At 37.4% G+C, this 21,450-nt stretch overlaps 2 protein-coding genes, 10 non-coding genes and 1 pseudogene across 21 annotated transcripts in view; 3 read left to right on the top strand and 10 right to left on the bottom strand.

The window, feature by feature from the left end:
- The window catches only part of vps37a (VPS37A subunit of ESCRT-I), a 31,127-nt gene extending 11,823 nt beyond the window's left edge, over positions 1-19,304 (bottom strand). The window contains exon 1 of the mRNA XM_040004502.1: positions 18,801-19,304. Coding sequence (XP_039860436.1) covers positions 18,801-18,806 — 6 coding nt within the window. The 5' untranslated portion in view covers positions 18,807-19,304. The remainder of the gene's footprint in view (positions 1-18,800) is intronic.
- On the bottom strand, positions 812-1,017 carry LOC120717109. The gene has a single exon (XR_005692085.1). It is a non-coding gene; the product is annotated as a small nucleolar RNA U3 (small nucleolar RNA).
- On the bottom strand, positions 1,506-1,719 carry LOC120717105. The gene has a single exon (XR_005692082.1). It is a non-coding gene; the product is annotated as a small nucleolar RNA U3 (small nucleolar RNA).
- On the top strand, positions 2,555-2,760 carry LOC120717114. The gene has a single exon (XR_005692090.1). It is a non-coding gene; the product is annotated as a small nucleolar RNA U3 (small nucleolar RNA).
- On the top strand, positions 3,668-3,881 carry LOC120717104. The gene has a single exon (XR_005692081.1). It is a non-coding gene; the product is annotated as a small nucleolar RNA U3 (small nucleolar RNA).
- On the bottom strand, positions 7,082-7,286 carry LOC120717108 (annotated as a pseudogene).
- On the bottom strand, positions 7,753-7,964 carry LOC120717107. Its single transcript, XR_005692084.1, has one exon. It is a non-coding gene; the product is annotated as a small nucleolar RNA U3 (small nucleolar RNA).
- LOC120717106 lies at positions 10,054-10,266 on the top strand. Its single transcript, XR_005692083.1, has one exon. It is a non-coding gene; the product is annotated as a small nucleolar RNA U3 (small nucleolar RNA).
- On the bottom strand, positions 13,799-14,004 carry LOC120717113. The gene has a single exon (XR_005692089.1). It is a non-coding gene; the product is annotated as a small nucleolar RNA U3 (small nucleolar RNA).
- On the bottom strand, positions 15,173-15,388 carry LOC120717111. Its single transcript, XR_005692087.1, has one exon. It is a non-coding gene; the product is annotated as a small nucleolar RNA U3 (small nucleolar RNA).
- On the bottom strand, positions 16,753-16,968 carry LOC120717112. The gene has a single exon (XR_005692088.1). It is a non-coding gene; the product is annotated as a small nucleolar RNA U3 (small nucleolar RNA).
- LOC120717103 lies at positions 17,528-17,743 on the bottom strand. The gene has a single exon (XR_005692080.1). It is a non-coding gene; the product is annotated as a small nucleolar RNA U3 (small nucleolar RNA).
- Positions 19,305-19,444: 140 nt separating the features above from the next.
- micu3a (mitochondrial calcium uptake family, member 3a) overlaps positions 19,445-21,450 on the bottom strand; it is a 37,666-nt gene continuing 35,660 nt past the window's right edge. For 8 of the 10 annotated variants that reach the window (XM_040004492.1, XM_040004493.1, XM_040004495.1 and 5 more), the window contains 2 exons: positions 20,541-20,605; positions 19,445-20,138 (listed from right to left, as the gene is read on the bottom strand). In XM_040004492.1, coding sequence (XP_039860426.1) covers positions 20,132-20,138; positions 20,541-20,605 — 72 coding nt within the window. In that variant the 3' untranslated portion in view covers positions 19,445-20,131. Of the gene's footprint in view, positions 20,139-20,536; positions 20,606-21,450 lie in introns of those variants that run through there. The other 2 variants (XM_040004496.1, XM_040004499.1) reach the window with 1 other exon arrangement.

The raw sequence follows: 21,450 nt of genomic DNA, 5'->3' as shown, positions 1-21,450 counted from the left end.
TAAAGTGCATTTAAAGTACGAAATTGTAAAACCAAAGCCAACCTTCTTTAAAACATATTTCCTTCCTTTATGCTCCATAACAAGGCAAAGTGAAATTATTTAAAACAGTTGCTTTTTGCCCAGAAGAGACAACCATCTGTGTTTTTAGCCCTTGTGATAAAAACCGGAGCTTTAAGCACTTGAAACTATTTTTATCTTTAAATCCTTTCTATGACCACTCAGACCATATTCCCTTCATCAAAACTACATTGAACTATAACTTTCACAAAAGTAAGATCAATCTACTGATAAAAATATTTTTTGGCAACACCAATTTGGAAACATTTATGTTGCTCGTGTTCAAAAATTTGATAGGAGTAAAAGATAATTTGGACCTGTTTTTGTTTTGTCAACAAAAGGGGATGATAAAGCCATGGAGATGGCATCAGTTTAAAGGAGACAAGTGGATGGTTCACTCACAATATTATTTTGCTTTACTTCATATACAGTCCCTGTAAATGCTTTCTAGGCTTGGTAATGCAATTCCCAGCAACTTACTTGCTATCATTACTGTCTTTCTAATTGCCTTTTTCTGTCCCTCAGAGGCATTTCCAAACAAACAGTACAGAAATTCAACACACTTTCAACAAAAGCCCAGCAGAACATGTAAAGCATTTTAGACTTTGAAGGCTAAAAGTTTCTGCAAAAATATAAATTCAATGCCTGTCTTATTTAAATAACTCAGAAGTCACATATGACTTTTCAGGTATTAGTAAAGGGCAAGTGTCTGGAAAAACAGTTACACAATGTTTTCCTCTTCAGCTTTCTTAAAACGACTCAGATCATACTCACTTCAATTCTGTAAAGAAGCACAGAACAATCATGAATGACAAAAAACACATGACAGAATCATGACTGTTTGTCAGCTTCATATTTCAATGGAAATATCATAGCAAACCATGATGGTTTGCAAGACCATACACTCTACAAACACATCAAATAAAACACCATAGGAATGATCCTTCAAAGTATAGCCTTAGAAAAACGGCGGGCAGAAAGAGCTAGTGATTCCCAGGACTACTCTCACTCATAGTTTGCCTCAGCTGTCAAACATGGCCAAAGTCTTGAGTTAATGAGAAGTTAATGAACTATCACTGTTGTACGTAACTACAGCAACATTAGCTGAGATAAAGCTGCTTTTAAAGTTGATTATGTAACATTTAAATCCAGTTTTGAGAGCCTTGATGCTCGGTAAAAGTATTTTAATATAATACCATTTACTCAATCCAAAATCTGTTGCTGCCATTACTGTGATCGTTTTCCAGAAAGTTAAAATTTGAAAATGACCCAAAATCATAAATAGCGCACATTTCAGATGCAGTTGTTCACATGACCATTAAATGTCACACCGTCTTACGTCGTGACCAAAGCACATAACTACCTATGTAGAAGTAATCACCAAACCAAAAAAAACCCAAAACACCCCCCAAAAACACCCGCTTGTTTTATTCTTTAATTATTCTAGAGCCACTCTGAACATATTCCCTTTCTCACTGCTCTACAGTAGAGCAATAAGCAATCATCAATGACAAAGAACACGTGCAGCACAGCACTACTCTATCAGCTTCATGCGCAAAAGGGAATATCACAACTCATCATCGTGGTTAGCGAGACCATACACTCTAGAAACACATTTCTCAAGGCAAACCCTATAGAAATGATTCCTGAAAGTATAGTCTCAGGTTACAGGAGGGTTAAAACTGCATCTCATTCATGGTAGCATCATTCTTACTCACGGTTACTTCAGTGGCTCATCCAAAGATACCGGTGCTTTTCTTCCTTATTTTAAGAAATAGTTAAGAAATGTGCCACTAAAACACATTTACTTATTTATTTGATAGATTTGAGATATTTTTTTTTAAGTTTATGGTGTGGCAATCAAATTGAGTCATCCTCATGAGTCGTAGTCCTGTCTGACTGAGAATTTTTTGCTGTTCTCTTTGCTTAAAATCTAGCTGTTCTCTATCATATTGAGAGTATCTCTCTCCACTCCGTTACATATTCCATATATACGGGGTTGAGAGATAGTCTCTTGCTCAGAGAACCAAGGTTACAGTGTAACCATACGTTACCCCCAACATTTGGTGACTTTTATCTAAAAATTAATTTTCCAGAATGATGTTTGCTTAATCATTTTTTAGAACTCTCACGATTGCATGACACACTATACTAAAACTCATGTAAGTTAAGACTACACTTTCTATAGTTTCTGATTTGAGAAATGTGTTTCTAAAGTGTATGGTCTTGCTAACCACGACGATGACTTGTAATACTTACTTCTAAGCATGAAATAGACACAACATCTAACATTTTATCTAAAAATGTATTTCTCAGAATGAAGTTTGCTTGACCATTTTTTTTAAAACACTCATGATTGAATGACACACTATACTAAAACCCATAACAAACAGACAAACAGTAACATTAGACAATGAGACGATTTCTAAAAGATCAACACCCTGAGTGAGAATAATTGTACTGAGAGTGACTTGTTGTTTCCATCCTCAGTTTTGTTAAGACTATACTTTCAGGGATCATTTCTATAGTTTCTGACTTGAGAAATGTGTTTCTAGAGTGTATGGTTTCGCTAACCACGATGATGAGTTGTGATATTCTCTTTTGAGCATGAAGCTGATGACATAGTGTTGTGCTGTTTCGTCATTGATGATTGCTTATTGCTCTACTGCAGAGCAGTGACGAAGGGAATATGTTCAGAGTGGTTGTAGAAGAGTTAAAAAACAAAACAATCACTGAAAAATATTTGTGCAGCGTCTATTTACTTATTGGTCAGTGCTTCTCTGTAGCACAGTGAAGACAAGAGTGGAAGTCTTATCTAAATTGAAAAAACCTTGTTTGTTGTTTATGTTTTTTTGCACCTGGTGATTTTTTGTTTTAAATGGTCAAATAAAGATCAGTGCTAAATAGAATGATCTAATACAGTGGTTCTCAGAACAAATATTGCTTATATAATTTTCTTTCCACTAAGCAATGTATCAAAACTACATCTAAGCCAGCATCACTACAGTCATAGATAAAAGCAGTCAAGCCAATATTTTTTTTTTGTACATTCATGCAACCACTCACACATTTCTCAAATCAGAAACTATAGAAAGTGTAGTCTTAACTTACATGAGTTTTAGTATAGTGTGTCATGCAATCGTGAGAGTTCTAAAAAATGATTAAGCAAACATCATTCTGGAAAATTAATTTTTAGATAAAAGTCACCAAATGTTGGGGGTAACGTATGGTTACACTGTAACCTTGGTTCTCTGAGCAAGAGACTATCTCTCAATCCCGTATATATGGAATATGTAACGGAGTGGAGAGAGATACTCTCAATATGATAGAGAACAGCTAGATTTTAAGCAAAGAGAACAGAAAAAAATTCTCAGTCAGACAGGACTACGACTCATGAGGATGACTCAATTTGATTGCCACACCATAAACTTAAAAAAAATATCTCAAATCTATCAAATAAATAAGTAAATGTGTTTTAGTGGCACATTTCTTAACTATTTCTTAAAATAAGGAAGAAAAGCACTGGTATCTTTGGATGAGACACTGAAGTAACTGTGAGTAAGAATGATGCTACCATGAATGAGATGCAGTTTTAACCCTCCTGTAACCTGAGACTATACTTTCAGGGATCATTTCTATAGGTTTTGCTTTGAGAAATGTGTTTCTAGAGTGTATGGTCTCGCTAACCACGATGATGAGTTGTGGTATTCCCTTTTGAGCATGAAGCTGATAGAGTAGTGCTGTGCTGCACGTGTTCTTTGTCATTGATGATTGCTTATTGCTCTACTGTGGAGCAGTAAGAGAGGGAATATGATCAGAGTGGTTGTAGAAGTGTTAAACAGGCACTGAAAGATTTGTGTAACATTTATCTGTTTAATTGCTCATTATTACTTCCCTGTGGCTCAGTGAGATAGTGAATCAGATAAGAGTGGAAGTCCTGTTTAAGATTAAAAAACTTCTGTTGCTGTTTTTTTTTCCATCTGGTGATTTCTGGTTTTAATTGTCAAATAAAGGTCAGTGCTAAGCTGAAATTATCTAATAAATTATTAAACCTAGACCAATAATACAAGTGGGCACTAGATGAGTAGATTAACATTCAAGTCCATTTGTCCGCCTATCATGTGGGATTAAAACAAAGCGCATTACTTGATCAAAATTTGGCCAATCTCACATTTAAGGTCTTCTTCTTGCACACCTCTGGCTGCTATTTATAGATCACACATTATGTATGGGCAGAAATCTGTGCCATCAGAAACTTTTTGAATAAGTTAAATTTGAATTCTGAATTGTAACTTGAATAAATGCTTTTAAAAACTGAGTATGAATTAGCCTAATTTGAAATTCAATTTATTGGTTCGAAAATGATCATCACTTAATTGAAATTGAATTTTATATTTTGAAAATGAATTCATTTGCTTTGAAACCGTATTTTATCCTTTAAAAATGTAGCTCTTGAATAATTTCAGATTCACTTCTCACCATTCAGTTTCAGTTCTACAATTCAATTTCAGTTCCAAAATTCAGTTTTTTTGGGACTTACATCCGGTTTCGGTTCAAGAGTAATCGAGCGCAGATTAATAGAACTACGTTTTACTAGCGGACCGAAAGTGTTACTGACGGGAATCTACAGCATCTTGAGCTGAATTAAGATATCAGAAGTCATTCGTCAGGTAGCTCCATGCCCTCCTGGGTTTTAAATGCACCTTAGAACACACATGCATCAACACTACAATGAGCGGGTGGAGGGAGGTTTGGAGTCTTCTCTCACCCCCGTTCTCTGCGACCTGCTGGAGCGGGGGGGCTAGGAGGAGGAGTTGGCCGTCCGACTGCGGTCTGGAGTGTGGGGCCTCCCTGCTGCTGCGGAGTCGGGGCGGTCTGCTTCCCCCCACCGCAGGGAAAAGGGTAACACCACCTGGGTCTGGGTGCAGTTCCCCCTCCAGGGGCAAGGGTACCTAGACCCGGTTTGTAGAGTACGCTTGGGGAGTGTGATCGTGTGTCTTTATGTCTGTGTCTTTATGTCTGTCTCCACGTTGGTTGAGTGTGGAGTAAGTGCATATGAGAGCATGAGGGCGGGAATGGATGTTTGTATATGTGTGTGCCTGTATTTCTGTGTCTATATGTCAGGTTGGGTGTCAGGCGCCACCTCTCTGGGGACATCTCAGGCCCTCCAAGGTTTAGAGGCCTATCTCCCCCTACCACCACTTCCCCTGCCAGTGGCGGACTCCCTCAGACATCGGTGCGTTGGTAGTTCTTTGTGTCCGGGGGTGGGCGTCCAGGTACACACCGGCTCACTCCTTGGCGGCCGCTTATCGGGGCCTGGAGCCTGGGGCTCGCTCGGGCCACTTCGGAGGTGGGGTGCCCCCGGCCTCTCGGCCTGGGGCTCGGTCACTCAGGCACGGCTGGCTGCCGGCGGAGCTCACGGGCGCGTCACTGCAACTCCCCCTGGCTTCTGCTCCGCGGCTGCTGAGTGAGCCCTCATCTGGGACTCTCCTCAGCTCTTTCTGGGACAGTGGCGCGGCTGCCCCTCTGTTGGTCTTCCTTGGTCTCTTGTGTTCTGGGGGCCTCTGGATGTCTGGAGTTTTGATCTCCTCCATACCTGCTTCATGCCCTGGAGGACGGGGCTGTGGCCCCCCCACACCCTCTAATAGATCATTACATGAAGGAACCTTTTAAAAAAAAACAAGCGCGTCCATGCTCACAGGTGTACACACGGGTGATCACACCCACAAACTACACCCTTTTTGGCTCCTACCTCAAAGCACACTGTGTTCTGTTGATCTTATGTGCTGCACAATAATGTTTAATATTTAGTATTTACTGTCATATTCCCATATATCATTGTGATGTTGTTTATTCTATTACTCTTGTTCTCTTCTGCTTGTTTTCTTTTTTCTTTCTCAGCAGGTGATCCAGGTGATTGATATATGCTTTTTTTTATTTCTTTTTATTTTTTTTTTTCTGCTCATTCTGTTGGTTTTTGTTTTTTGCCCTTCTCCCCCGTCCCTCTTCTCAGCTGTTTCTCTTTCCCTCTTTCTTTCTCCCCTTCTTTCCCCCAGTCAAGTCTGTCCCGTATTCAGTGAGTGAAAATAAAATAAACAATAAAAGGTGAATCAAATGGACCATTACGGCAAGGCTGGGATGGTCAATTTGGTAAAGTAAATCCGTTGGGCATCTTTCTTTGCCTTTAGACAACAATTCTGATGGCAAAAGAGCCAAACGGGACAGGCCCAAAAAAAAAAAAAGAAAAAAAAAAAAAAGAAGTCATTCGTCATGTCGAATGACCAGCGGATAAACTCTCAGGTTGGTAATAAATGTATTACATGTATAAGAACAAGTGTCATGTTAACAAATGATAGCCGTACAGTAACTTTTATGCTTATTGTAGCTGTTAGCTCAAAACGCTAATTTAGCGTAGTTTGCCCTGAATTCAGCTTTGACAAACAAATATGATCGACTGTTTCTAGTAGAATTCCAAAGTTGTCATCTTGCACCCTCTCAGAGTCCTGTATGCTTGCAGAGACCCCTACAGCAGGGAAACATGCAAAACAGTGTCCAAACCTTTGTATTTTAGCTTTATTTATGTCTTACACAGCATCCTAACTCTTTAGCTAACTTAATAACTTTAGCTAAAGTGAATAGTTAGTCTAATTCATTAAACTCCCATAATTATGCTCCCATGCACTTGTGTATCTAGAAATCTTGGTTTTTATTTCAACAAACTATTATCTGAGACCAATAATACAAGTGGCCACTAGATGTCTCTACCTGCTTGAAGAGTTGGTAGACTGACAACATTTAGTCCAAGTTTAAGAAATTCTTCTTCAACAGACTCGTCTCTGTCACTCACTAAAAAAAGAAAATGTGTGTAAAGCCCCTTAAATAAGCATTTGTTTTCTCATTTTCAGTCATTAATACAACTACTAAATTCCACTTACACATGAAGGGACTTGCATAGAATGATTGCACCTGTGCTTTTAGTGCTATGACACCAGCTTGGTGAAATATATTTAAAGCATTTCCTAGAACCACTCAGATCATATTCCCTTTTTCAAAGCTCCAAAATTAAGCAATGAACAGTCATCAATAACAAAACACATGACAAAATCATGGTTGTCTTCACTTTCACATTCAAAAGGGAACATCACAACTCATCGTCGCGGTTAGCAAGACCATACGCTCTAGAAATACATTTCAAAAACTATCGAAATGATCCCTGAAAGTACAGTCTTAGTTAAGCAATGGCCATAAAGAGCTATTGAGTCCCAGGACAGTCACTCTCACTAATGGTTTGCCTCAGCTGTCAAACATGGCCAAAGTCTTGAGTTAATGAGAAGTTAATGAACTATTACTGTTGTATGTAATTACAGTAACATTGGCGCAGATAAATCTGAAGTTAGAGTTGATTACGTAACATTTAAATCCAGTATTGAGAGCATCAATGCTTGGTAAAAGCAGTTAAATATAATACCATTTACTCAATCCAAAATGTGTAGCTGGCATTACTGTGATCGTTTGCCAGAAAGTTAAAATTTGGAAATGACCAGAAATCGTAAATAGTGCACATTTCAGATGCAGTTGTTCACATGGCCATTAAATGTCACAATGTCTTAAACCATGACCGAATCCCATAACTATATATGTGGAAGTAATCAGTAGACAAAAGAAAATAAATTTACTCCTTTTAACTCTTCTAGAGCCACTCTGATCATATTCCCTTCTTCAGTGCTCTACAGTAGAGCAAAAGGTAATCATCAATGACAGACCATGTGCAGCACAGCACTACTCCATCAGCTTCATGCTCAAAAGAGAAAATCACAACTCATCATCGTGGTTAGCGAGACCAGACACTCTAGAAACACATTCCTCAAGTCAAAAACTATAGAAACGATCTCTGAAAGTATAATCTTAGTTAAGCAATGGCCAAAAACAGCTAATGATTCCCAGGACAGTCACTCTCACTAATGGTTTGCCCCAGCTGTCAAAACTGGTTAAACATGAACATTAGCTCAGACTTAAATGCAGTTTTAGATTTGGTAACCGCTGTTCTATGTAAAATGTGTCCTTTGTCACCACTTCGAGGTGTGGCGGAGGCTGGCACCCTAGACACTCAAAAGTAAAATATCCAGTCTAAAAAATGAGTGTAATTTTACTTTCTGCATGGTTCTGTAACCATACATACAGCATTTTGCAGTTACAGATAGCAGTCTCCAATCTGAACGCACTTGAGGTGCTATCATCATTGCTTCACAGAATAAGACTGTCAGTGCAAAGTTCAATGCACTTACTGAAAAAAAAAAAAAAGATTTGCAGATACACAAGTGCAAGGGAACATAGAACAGAATAGAATACCTCTTTATTGTCACTGTTACAAGAACAATGAAACACAGTTTGGCATCTTTCTGTAAATCTACACAATAACACAGGCCTTTACATTTACACAAGAAAGATATGTACAAGTTATACATACACATGCGTACATATGGCTACATACATGCATACATACAGATACATACATATATGTATACACACACACACACACACACACAAACTTCCACATACACGCTTACATATATATACATACACATACATGAGGAGCATGTGCATTGTGAAGTGCAGTGTGATCAGTGATATTGCACATTGAGTGTGTGTGTTTGGCGGGGGGATGCTGTTGCTACTATAATAAATATGGTTATAATAAATACTGTTTAAAGAGGTCATGTCCAAGAGTGTTGGCAGTGCAATTATCCTCCAATAAGGGTGGAGGTAGGGCATGTTTGACAGCCTGTGGGTAGAAGCTTCTATTGAGTCTGTTTGTCTTTGACCTGATGTACCTGTAGCGTTTACCAGAGGGAAGGGGGGGAAAAGTGAGTGTCGAGGGTGCGAGGGGTCTTTGATGATGATGCTGGCTTTCAAAAAGTCTGAATATATCTAAAGTCCACTTTTCCACCTATCAGGCGGGATTAAAATGTTCTGACAGCAGATTTGTGAAAACTAAGAGCATTACCTGATCAAAATTTGGCCAATATCACATTTAAGGAATGTTAACTCTTCACTGTCTCATCTGAAATGTTGTCCTTGCTCTACAGAAGTTTTACTGAATCTGTTATTTCTTTCTGTATTGCTGCTTGGTTTGGTAACGTGACTCTGAAGAACAAGAATCAGTTGGGGCTTTTGGTAAAAACTGCCAGCAAAATCTCAGGGCATTGGCAAGACAGACTTTTGACCATTTATAACAAGCATGTGCTGAGGAAGGCTCATTCTATTGTTAATTGTTTTAACCATTCACTTCACACTGAGTTTAACTTGTTGCCCTCTGGCTGTTGTTTTAGAGTACCTGTGAGGAAGACCAAAAAACTTGAGGTTTCTTTTATCCTTACTGAACACATCTCTTTAATGGCAAATAACTGTCTTGTGGCTTTTTGTTATTGTTTTGTTTATTCTTATTGTTGCCCTTGGTGCTATACTAATTTCGTGTTGTGGGACAATAAAATATTGAATTGAATTAAGGTCTTCTTCTTGTACACCTCTGGCTGCTATTTTTAGATCACACATTATGCTCCCTTGCACTTGTGTATGTGCAGATCTTGGTTTTTAATTTCGGTAAGTGCACTGAACTTTGCATTGACAGTCTCATTCTGTGGAACAATGATGATAGCACCTCACGTAACGCATTGCCTTCAGGTTTGGAGAATGGTATCTGCAACTGCAAAATGCTGTATGTTTGGTTACAGAACCATGCAAAATGTAAAATTACATTCACTTTTTTAGACTGGATATTTTACTTTTGAGTGTCTAGGATGCCAACCTCTGCCACACCTCGAGGTGGTGACAAAGGACACATTTTACATAGAACAGCGGTTACCAAATTTCAAACTGCATTTACGTCTCATTGTCTGAGCTAATGTTCATGTTTGACCAGCTTTGAAAGCTGAGGCAAACCATTAGTGAGAGTGATTGTCCTGGGAATCACTAGCTCTTTCTGGACATTGCTTAGCTAAGACTATACTTTCAGGGATCATTTCTATAGTTTTTGACTTGAGAAATGTGTTTCTAGAGTGTATGGTCTCGCTAACCACGATGATTAGTTGAGATGTTCCCTTTTGAGCATGAAAGTGACAGACAACTGTGACTTTGTCATGTGTTTTGTTATTGATGATTGTTCATTGCTTATTTTTGGAGCTTTGACAAAGGGAATATGATCTGAGTGGTTCTAGGAAATGCTGGTGTCATAGCACTAAAAGCACGGGTACAATCAAGTTTCTTCATGTCTAAGTAGAATTCTGTGGTTGTATTAACTAAAAAAAACAACAAATGGTTATTTTAGGTACTTTAAAACACATTTTCTTTTTTTAGTGAGTGACAGAGACGAGTCTGTTGACGAAGAATTTCTTAAACTTGGACTAAATGTTGTCAGTCTACCAGCTCTTCAAGCAAACTTTTTTTGAGAATGCAATTTATTAAAAACAAGGCTTAAACAGAAACAGGCTGTTTACAGCTGATCAAGAGTTTAGGACCACAACTCCAAAAAAACAAACAACCTGTAACCCCATTTTCTCTCTAAACTAGCAGAATTCAAATAAACCTTGACTTCAGGTGCATAATTCTTGTTTTTACCTTTATTTTTTTATTTTTCTATTTTTTTATTTTTTGGTTGGATGTGTTTTCTGTCATTGATCAATGTTCATTACTTCTTTTCAGAGCTTTGACAAAGGGAATATGATCTGAGGGGTTATAGGAAATGCTTTAAATATGTTTCACCAAGCTGAGGTTATAGCACTAAAAGCACAGGTACAATCATCCCATATGCAAGGTAGCTCACGTAGAAATAGAATTCAGTAGTCACCACTTGTATCGCATGTAAAATGTGGACTCTGTCATCAGAGCCAGGTGATAGAAACCTACAGATGTTTGTTGGTTTGGTGCTTAACTCTAATCACTAAAACAAAGCACATTTTAAAAGCAGGTTCAGAGGCTTTTCCGTTATCATTAATCCACACCTTATTCACAGCAATGACTTTTTCACTCATGGTTCAGAAGTAAAGGCAATAATTATGTATTATTGCTTGGCATAATAAAGAAGTTAAAAATAAGAATAAAGACTCATTGAACCAAATTAGATTTTCTTTAATAGTTTTTTCAGGAAGTCTTTTTCAACATTCTTCCTTTCCAATATATACTTCCATGAATTGCTTTTCAAAGGACTTCACAATTAACGATGACTCTTACCACAACATTATATTAACATCACACTTGCCATACACAGTTTTTTTTTGCTTTTTTTTCTCAAAAGCAAATTGTTTCTCTAGTGACATGTTTACCATAGCAACAGCCATTCTTGTGATGCATGCTCAATCATCCAGGTAAGTAACTTCCAAAGGTTGATTCTGCTCACATCCATACAAATTCTGCCATTTATCTGGACCCAGGTCACCTCAAGCTTGGTCTCAGTTAATAGTTTATTAGATAATTTCTGCTTTGCACTGACCTTTATTTGACCATTTAAAACTAGAAATCACCAGGGGGGAAAACCCCCAAAACAACAAACAAGCCTTTTAATTTTAAACAGGACTTCCCCTCTTTTCAAATTCACATCTACACTGAGCCACAGGGAAGCATTGATCAGTAATCAACCACCAAGAACACATTAAGCAAATTATTATTCCCTGTGTTTCACACACTCAGAAAAGAACCACAACTCATCATTGCAGATTGCAAAACCATACAATTTTGAAACGCAGATCTCAAATGAAAAATTATTTCCATGAAGTATAGCCTTACAAGAAAACTGGGGGTGGACAGACCAGGTCATTAGGAGGACGCATATTCTCATGTGTCTATGATGAATGAGCATAATGGTAACTTATTTACATTTAATGCAATTTAAAAACACTGTAAAGTTTTTTTTTTCAAAGTTCACTTCTGTCACTTATTGCAAAAAGTAAAAGCACTTACTCCTTATTAACTTCATGCCTAGAAAGAATCATCACAGTTCATCATTACATTTCACCGCACACTAAAGAAATGCATTCGTCAAATCACAAGCAATACCAGACAATCTAACAAGCCATTTGCAAGATGACTTTTCTCTCACAGGTTTTACCTCTGCTGCAAAACAACCACCTAATGAGTGAACAAAACAATAATGATGTTCATTAACATCCTCTCATGTAATGGAGGAGGCTCTCTTTTTACCTGGCTACATCACTATGATAACTTATGCTTTTCACTAATAACTTAACTCTCAATTTTTTCTACAGTCCACTTATATGGATTCTCTGCTTCAGAAATACATTACATTAGAATTGTAGCATGGTTGTACAGTGGCTAGCATGGTTAGCACTAGTCTAAGAGCAAGAAGGTCCTGAGGTTGACTCCACCGTCTGGAGAATCTTTCTGTGTGGCGTTGCATGTTCTCCCTGGGTACTGTGGCTTCCTCCCACAGTCCAAAGACATCCAGATATTGGGGTAAGGTTAATTGGCCATTCTAAATTGCCCATAGGTTTGAATGTGAGTGAGAATGGTTGTCTGTCTCTCTGTGTTAGCTCTATGATTGACTGGTAACCTGACAGCTGGGATAATATTTATATTATCCCAGCTATTATTTATAAATGGAAGAGAATGGATGGATAATTGGAGTTCCAAAAAAGCCTTGTCCTCTGGAATATAAAAAATATATATTCTTTTCTGAGTGGTTACCCAAACTGTTTAAAAGAATCTGAATATATATCCCCAAGTAAATACACAATTTCCTTAGAGATTATTAAAGTATTCTGATTCTGATTGAAATATAAGGCAGTAGATTTAATAACTATAGTTTTATGATCTTGAAAGGAGGCTGGCAAAGATGAAACGTTTCAGTTAAAGATGGTTTAAAATCTTTTGGAAACTTCACTCATCCATAAATACACTTTTCTGTAACATGTTAAACATCTTAAAAACTTCCAGTCTGTAGGTGTCTAGGTTGATAAGCTCTGCCCCATCTAAAGGTGACACAGTGCACATTTTGTTTTTTTTTAAAGGTCAGCCTAATCACCATTTTTCAAAATAATCATCTAACATGTTCACTTGAGACTGTCCTTCTTGTCATAATGTCCAGGTAATTGTTTGTTCAAATCACAATGGCCACACTTTGAAATTTAGTAATGCTACTCCATGTAAAATGTGAACTTTGTCACCACCTTGAGGTGAGGCAGAGGATAGCACCCTAGACACTCAAAAGCAAAATATTCAATCGAAAGAATTAATGTAATTTTACGCTTGGCATGGCTGCGTAACCACTCTGATTATCAATAACAGACAACACATGAAATAAAACTGTCTATCAGCTTCATGCTCCTCCAGTCTATGTAAAAAACACTGTACAAACATGTAAGAGAGAATGACAGCACTAAATAAAAGAAAAAAAAATAACAGGTAAGAGGGATGGTAAATAAAGGTTACATAACAATGACTTAATGAAAAAGACTATTTGTTTCAGGTTGAAAAGATTCAAAAGGTTCATGTCTCTGAGTCATTAAGAAGTAAAACTGTGTAAAAGCACCTGGATAACATTTAAGGATGTATAACTTTTTTTTTCTTTCCAGTTTACTAACCTGACACTCCGACAGTCCTCAGTTAAGATTTCAGTGCAACAACTAAGATGACTTTTTGCTAAGGTAACAGTTTCTGTAACAGAAACTTTAAACACAAGCATCCAAGAAAACAACTAAATCACACTTTACTACATTTTAACACTCTTATAACCACTCTGATCATGTTCCCTTCCTCAGTGCTCAGCAAAGAGCAATCATCAATGATAGAGAGAGTGAAATGAATCATTATTCTCCACCAGCTTCATGCTCAGAAGGAAACATCGTGACTCATCATCGTGGTTAGCGAGACAGTACACTTTTGAAACACATTTCTCAAGTCAGAAACTATAGAAATGATCCCTGAAAGTATAGTCTTAGTGTGCTCACATGTGTAAACTGCATGTGGTTTTCAGTAAAGTCTTCATCAGTCAGGGTTCTTCTCTGCTATTCTATAAACCTTGTGCAGTTGCCATGTCTTGTCCAATCATCTGTGTTTATGCAAAGAACATAAATACAGAGGATGAAAAGAGACAGAGGAGCAAAGAGTGTGCGCATTAGAGGAGCTGCATAAATCTGCTGTTTGATGAAACCAGAGCAACACACTAGACACAGAGGAGAGAAAATACCAATGTTGGTCAATCCTCTTGCTCCATAACACTGAGACATGCCTCTGAGAACTACCTCTAGTGTGTAGGATGGAAAGGGATGGGACTCGATATTTATGTTTTAGCAGCATGTTAAGCAGATGTTTTGAAACGCTGCTACAAAGTGTAGTTCGAAACACCCGTGTTACATGACCATAAGTAATATAGGTTTTGGTGCGCTTTGCCCCAGTTTCAACTGCTGGCTTAGTTTCTGCTTAAAAGTTTGACTAGCAGAGTGCAGAACAAAACAGATAACAACATAAATTCCTTGAAATGTTAAAAGTCATCACCTCCAGCAGCAGAAGCAAAGGACAGTTTGCTGATGCAGCTGTGGAGGTCAAAAAATAGCCCACGGCTGCATCTGTTCCAAGGACACATGATCCTTTAGATTGGAAGGAATGATAAGTCATATATCCTCATATTTATAGGTTAGCCTACCTATGTATACTTGCAGCGTTTCCAAGGCTAAAGAGGTAAACTGCCCAAAAAGACACTAACTAAACCCCGAAATATGTTAAACATGACAAATGTAGACATTTGATTTTCTCTTGTTCATCTTCATTTTCCATCAGCATAATTAGCAACATTTGATCACACTTGATGCCACCGTAGTTGAAAAATCTTTTACAAAGCTTACTGGGGCCTACTCAGCCCACATACAAAGTAGCAGGCATTTAAATCTACTGAAGATATGAAAAACATGTTGATCATTAATAATTTGGTATAATAAGTATCACCGGTTTTGAACTGTGCAAGGCAATTTCACAGAAGTACCACTGAGAAGTGACATTAAGGAAAGGCTCAGATTGCCATCTCTGTGGAACAGTGTATTAACACTGCATAACACTACTGTAACAGTGTATAAACCAATCATTCAGTTTCATTTAAACAGTTTTAGTAACCACTCTGATCATATTCCCTTCCTCATTACTCCACAAGGAAATAAAGACCGGTCATCAATGATAAAGAACGTATGAAATAACTCATTATTCTCTATCCGCTTCACGCTCAGAAAGGAATATCACGACTCATCATCGTGGTTAGCGAGACCAAACACTTTAGAAACACATTTCTCAAGTTAGAAACTATAGAAATGATCCCTGAAAGTATAGTCTTAGTGTGCTAACATCAGAAAACTGCATCTGCTTTTCTGTGAAGTCTTCATCACTCAGGGTTCCTCTCTGACTTTCAATAAGCTCCGCCTGTTACCATGATTTGGCCAATCATCTGTATTTATGCAAATAATACTGTGTAGCACATCCAATCACTGGATACCTCTAACAATAGGGGCAAACATACAAGAGAGAACGGCCAGGCTAACAGATCAACTTTATAAAAGTTTTTAGGGAACATGACGTGTAAATAAAAGTAAACAAAAGTGTGATGGTTGCGACATTCAGTCGAAGCTAAAAAGATTCAAAAGGCCCGCCTCTCACTCACTGACAAATTAGACAGATTGTGTAAGTGTCCCTCAAACATGAAGTACAAAAAATATAAGGTGGTTTAGCAATCTGAGTACATAAGTAGACTGTGCTAACTTGCAGGTTCCTTCACATACAGACAGATTATTAGACAACAGAGAGACACAGCTGACCCGACTACTGATATTTTTAACTTATAAAGTTGGCTCATGATTTATGAAGTGAGTGCATCATGAATATGTTTATTATGAATTCTTTAACTGTAGTATAGTAAGCGTAGCTAAACATAAAAAGTATAACTACACATCTTTTACACATACATGTTCTGAAATTGTTTTTGTAGACCTGGAATTTAAATGTGCTTTTTTTTGTTCTATGTACAATAAACAAACACATGACTGGACAAAAAGGTTTGATTCAGACCTGTTCTCACTTCATGTTTGAGATTTTTTTTTAACTTCCAATAAAAAAATAATTTCACATGTTTCAGTGGGCTGAATCTATTACTTGAATATCTCAGTAAGGCCTGCAGGTAATGAGTGTGCTAAAGTAGAACTGGGTATTCTTTTTTTTATCAGTACGGATTCAGCTAGTCTGGCTCGATGCTGAAGGCCTTGGATTCGTCCTCCTCCTTGTGTAATTTGTTCTTAATTTGTTTTTGGGGGAATGTTTTTGTTTGTTTGTTTTTTCTGTTGTCTATATAAATTTGGTTTTGTTGCCGGAATATATTTTTCTTCCTACACAAAATGCAGCAGTGTTGAAACATCTGTAAGAAAGATTATTGGGATCTACTAAGTCTACATACAAAGTAGGTGAGAAAAAAATCCATAAAACTCTCAAAAATGACATGACAATCATGTATTGATAATAATTATTGATACTTGGGTATGATAAGAAGCACTGTTTTATATTTTAAAAGTACTGGCTGTACAGTTATTTCACAAAATGGTGTTAACAAAAAGAATGAAGACAACACTTGTATGTACTGCCTGTTGCTGCCACAGGAAACCATCTCTGCTGAAAACATAGCTTTATATGATTTCTTTTGCACCCATTGTAACCACTCTGATCATATTCCCTTCCTCATTACTCCACGGAGAAGTAAAGACCGGTCATCAATGACAGAGAACATATGAACTGAACCATTTTTCTCTATCCGCTTCACGCTCAGAAAGGAATATCACGACTCATCATCGTGGTTAGCGAGACCAAACACTTTAGAAACACATTCCTCAAGTTAGAAACTATAGAAATGATCCCTGAAAGTATAGTCTTAGTGTATTTTCATGTGGAAACTGCATGTGCTTTTCTGTGAAGTCTTCCGCACTCAGGGTTCCTCTTTGACATTCAATACGCTCCGCCTGTTACCATGTTTTGGCCAATCAACTGTGTTTATGCAAATAATACTATGTAGCACATCCAATCACTGGATACCTCTAACAATACTGACAGCATATGTACAAGAGAGAACGGCCAGACTAACAGATCAATTTTATAAAAGTTATTAGGGAACCTGACGTGTAAATAAAGGTTACAAAAGTGACTTTGTGATAGTGGCGACATTCTGTTGAAGCAGAAAAGATTCAAAAGGCCAGTCTCTTACTGACAAATAAGATAGGTTGTGTAAATGTCCCTCAAGCACGAGGGACTTTTTTATGCACAATTTAAGTACACATGACTTGACGGAAGGGTTAACTTAAGACTTGTTCTAGAGATGAGGTAAACTGTTTCACTGAAACTCATGCTGCTATTTTGACATTTGTCACGGGTATAGATAAACGTTATCAAAATTAGATACTTTAATAACATATTTAATTTTTGCACACCATTCGTAACCACTCTGATCATATTCCCTTCCTCATTACTCCACGGGGAAGTAAAGACCGGTCATCAATGATAGAGAACGTATGAACTGAATCATTATTCTCTATCCGCTTCACGCTCAGAAGGGAATATCACGACTCTTCATCGTGGTTAGCGAGACCAAACACTTTAGAAACACATTTCTCAAGTTAGAAACTATAGAAATGATCCCTGAAAGTATAGTCTTAACGAACTTCTGGGTCGAAGCAAGAAGTGATTCTCGGGAACGCCGTTCTCACTCACGGTTTATGTCAACTGTTAAACATGACCTAAACGATCAGTCCGCGAGGAGTTAGTAGACTATAACTTTTACAGAGCTACGATTATGCAAGTAGATCTAAAAGTGTGGCTAAAGCTGTTTATTTAAGTTTTAAAATCCAGTTTCCAGTCCCACAATGCTTTGCGAAAGCAATCGCATACATCACTATACGAATTTATTTATTTTCACTCAAAAATCTGTAACAACCGTTATTTTTATTGTTTCCCTGAAATATAAAGTTGTGGATAACATAAAAATTGAAAGAAACAACGCGTTGATCATGGAAACAGCAGTAACTTTAAGTTTAAATAAATGTTGTGTGGTGCATCGCTTATTATACTCCTGACATGAATCTGGCAAAGAGGAAGCGTTCCGCTTAGAAACCACTATTACAATTTGTTTAATTAAAAAAAAAGTTTAAACTTGTAACAATTGGTTAAAATATTAACGATACATAAATCACAAAAAATAGACACGTCTATTGTTTTTTCTTCTGTAATATAAGACGTCGAATCTGTACATGTAGCACCGCAGCTACCCTTGTTACGACACACGAGGGCAGCATTTCATTGGCTAACAGAGTTTAATCGTCACGCGATATTCAATGTTTAGAAGACTGCCAAAATTTATATTTCGGTTAATGTTTGCTTAAAATAATAAAAATAAAAAGAACTCCGTTACCTTAGTACACAACATCCTAGAAAAACTCACTAGGCGTCGAATGACTTCAACACAGACGCCTAACTTTAACTGAAAAGGCTAGGTGAAATAGTTTCACCTTCAACTAAAAGCAACACACTAAGGGCGAAAACTAAAATAAAAGTGCGCCACAAAAGGCTCAGTCGACAGTATTTTTAACTACATTTTAAACAGGCTGTAGCTAATTATCGGCTAACATAAATGTTTTCACCCAGAGACACCACGCCTCCATCTCAATTTTCTTTCTATAAAATATTTTTAATCATCTTTGAAACAAACTACTCACCAGCATGTTGTCCAGCAGCACATTCGCTTTGTCTTAAAGAAACAGTCTCAATTTTTAAAAGCTTTGAAATAAAGCCAGATAGCCAGGAGACTCCCCAGTTATTAACGTTTTGTTTTGTTGCGCATGCTCAGGGACAGAGAAGAAATTCGCGTGTTTTCTTAAAATAGTTTATTCGTGCATGAAATTAATTAAACAAACGCACTCGTTACATTTAAATGATCGTTTTAAATATCGGAACAATTTATAATACATTAAGACAATTCAACTTGATGTTCCAATTATCAGACATATGTCATGCTAAGACAACGTGTAGTCATCAATGCATAAGTTTTGTATTTGAAATTAAAAGCTCAAAAACTCGTGAATTGCTTTGGAAAAGGGGGGTGGATCAAAGGCACCTATGTGTGCATCTACTTATGAATACTAGGAAACCAGGAAACACGAAAGAGGCAAAAACATTCACCCCGAAAAAATATTGAAATACATTTTTCATACCAAGACCTGCTGTAGTATTAAGATAATAAAGCATTCCTAACTGCAACAGTAGTCTGAGTCATACTGTTCGTGCAACAAAAAGTAAGGGGTTAGATGGAACTACTGCTTAACATAATATAAATGAGTTGAGGACATTACAGATCCACAACATATTCAATTAATTATATAGTTTCAGCAACATGCAGGTTTCATATTGTATAACTGTTATCAGTTTTATATGGATGTTAGTTTAATCCCCTAGAACTCATTTAAAGATTCTTGTGCTCCTATAGATTGCAGTGCTGTAGCGGAACTAACAAAACAAGTTTTTAATAAATGCAATAATTAAAGTAAAGAAAGCAACTTTTGGGCCTCTAGATTTCAGGGTGTTAGTGTTAAACAAAAGTTCTCCTCCTTATTATAAAAAACAAAATGACAAAGTTCCCACCATTGTGGAGGTATCGTGTTAGAACAGACATTAAATTTCTATCGTAACAAATCAACATTTAACTACATGTAAATCATACCCAGGATAACTGACATCAGATCAATGGATGGATGGATGACTGGAAACAGGGCAACAAAAAAAAAAGAAAAAAATAATGACACTTATTATCATCACAGAGAGAATCAGTCAGCTTTGTGCGGTCATGCTTGCAGTAATCACATATGTACAGTCTGAAGGTCGACAGGAGAACTGCTCCACAAATACTGGCTCCTCCTGATTTAATTAACGTCGAAGCTCCGTCAGATTTCGTCCACTCTCTATGGCTCCTTGTACCTCCTCCACAACAGGTGCACCTGTCTCCGGGCCTCAGAGTGAACACATCTGGAGAAGGAGGTGTGCTGTCGGCCCTTCACCTGGTAACCACAGAGCAATCGGACGCAGTTCACTTCAACAACTCACTACCTTTAAACTTTATTCAAAATGTACAGTCAACTAAAATATGGCAACTACTGGGACACAGTGGCAGTTTTTTAAAGCATCACAGTGGAGTAAAATGCCCTCAGATCTTACTGAAGATATTCAGCAACCTACTGCTCCTACTCTTACACATACAGGTTCACAAAATATTGTACAGTATACTCTATGAATTATATGAAAACCCATTCTGTAGATACATTGTAATAAGGCTAAACAGTTCAGGTGAATCAGACACACAAAAGAAGTCATAATCCAGACTGAATTCATGTCAAGAAACTACCTGCAACTCTAGAAATAACAACGAACAAACTCCTTGAACTGTAGCTGTTAGTGATACTTATCTGCTTGCCAGCTCCTTCTTCAGACAGGACCTGAAGGAGGTAGCACGCTCCACAGCTTTATAGCCCTGAGATGTGTGTAGACAGCCAGAGTGAGGCAGGAAGACAGGAAAACAATCGCAAAAGTGGTGGGCACATGGAAGGTGAGAAAAACAAAAGTATAAGTGTGGTAAATTCATGATAATAGGGAAAAAAGCATGGGTTAGAAAGGAGATGAAGAGAGAGGTACATCAGCAAAGTAAGGACAAAAGAGAACACTGTTAAAAAGCCAAGACAGTGAGGCCAAGACAGCATCAAAAGGGACATACGGGACCATATAAAGTGCAAAATCCAGGCCTACAGTGGTGCCAAGTTTATTATCACATGACAACCTCTGTAGAAAAAAAAGGATCTGAGCAGCGTTATTGCATCAAAATCCACCACTGGGGGGCAGTATGGCCTTTTCTGACAGCATCACCAAATTGCTTATAGGTGATTTCCAACCCACAAGCCTGCAAATTATCTTCCATTTAAGCTTTTTTTGTTACATTCCTGATGCTTACTAAAAGTCTTTCATCAATATTTTAACCCTGTTATCATGTGTGTATGTTAAATGCATTTTTCTTTTGTTTTGGGTAACTGTTGATTTACCTTAACTACCTGACTGCAACTGAAGAGCACAAACAGTCGTGAGTAAAGGATGGCTTAGTTGTACCAGCAGAACTTCTTCTACAAAAAAGGTTTAAGAAACAGCTGAATAACAATAATAATTGTAGTTTTGGATTTCCTGTTTTTTTGTTACTCTGTGACACTAAATCCTGGCACAGGTAAAGCTAGTTTGCATTTAAGGTAAAGACTGATTTGTTATTCTATAATGAAACAGGCAACAAGAAGCTCCCATGTTTTAAATTTCAGCTCTTCTTTTTTGAATCTA

The sequence above is a fragment of the Simochromis diagramma genome, unplaced genomic scaffold (genome assembly GCF_900408965.1).
Source record: "Simochromis diagramma unplaced genomic scaffold, fSimDia1.1 OVJJ01000487.1, whole genome shotgun sequence".
NCBI classification, from domain to species: domain Eukaryota; kingdom Metazoa; phylum Chordata; class Actinopteri; order Cichliformes; family Cichlidae; genus Simochromis; species Simochromis diagramma.
Note: the sequence above shows the minus strand (reverse complement) of the source record. Positions and strands in the feature narration are given on the sequence as shown.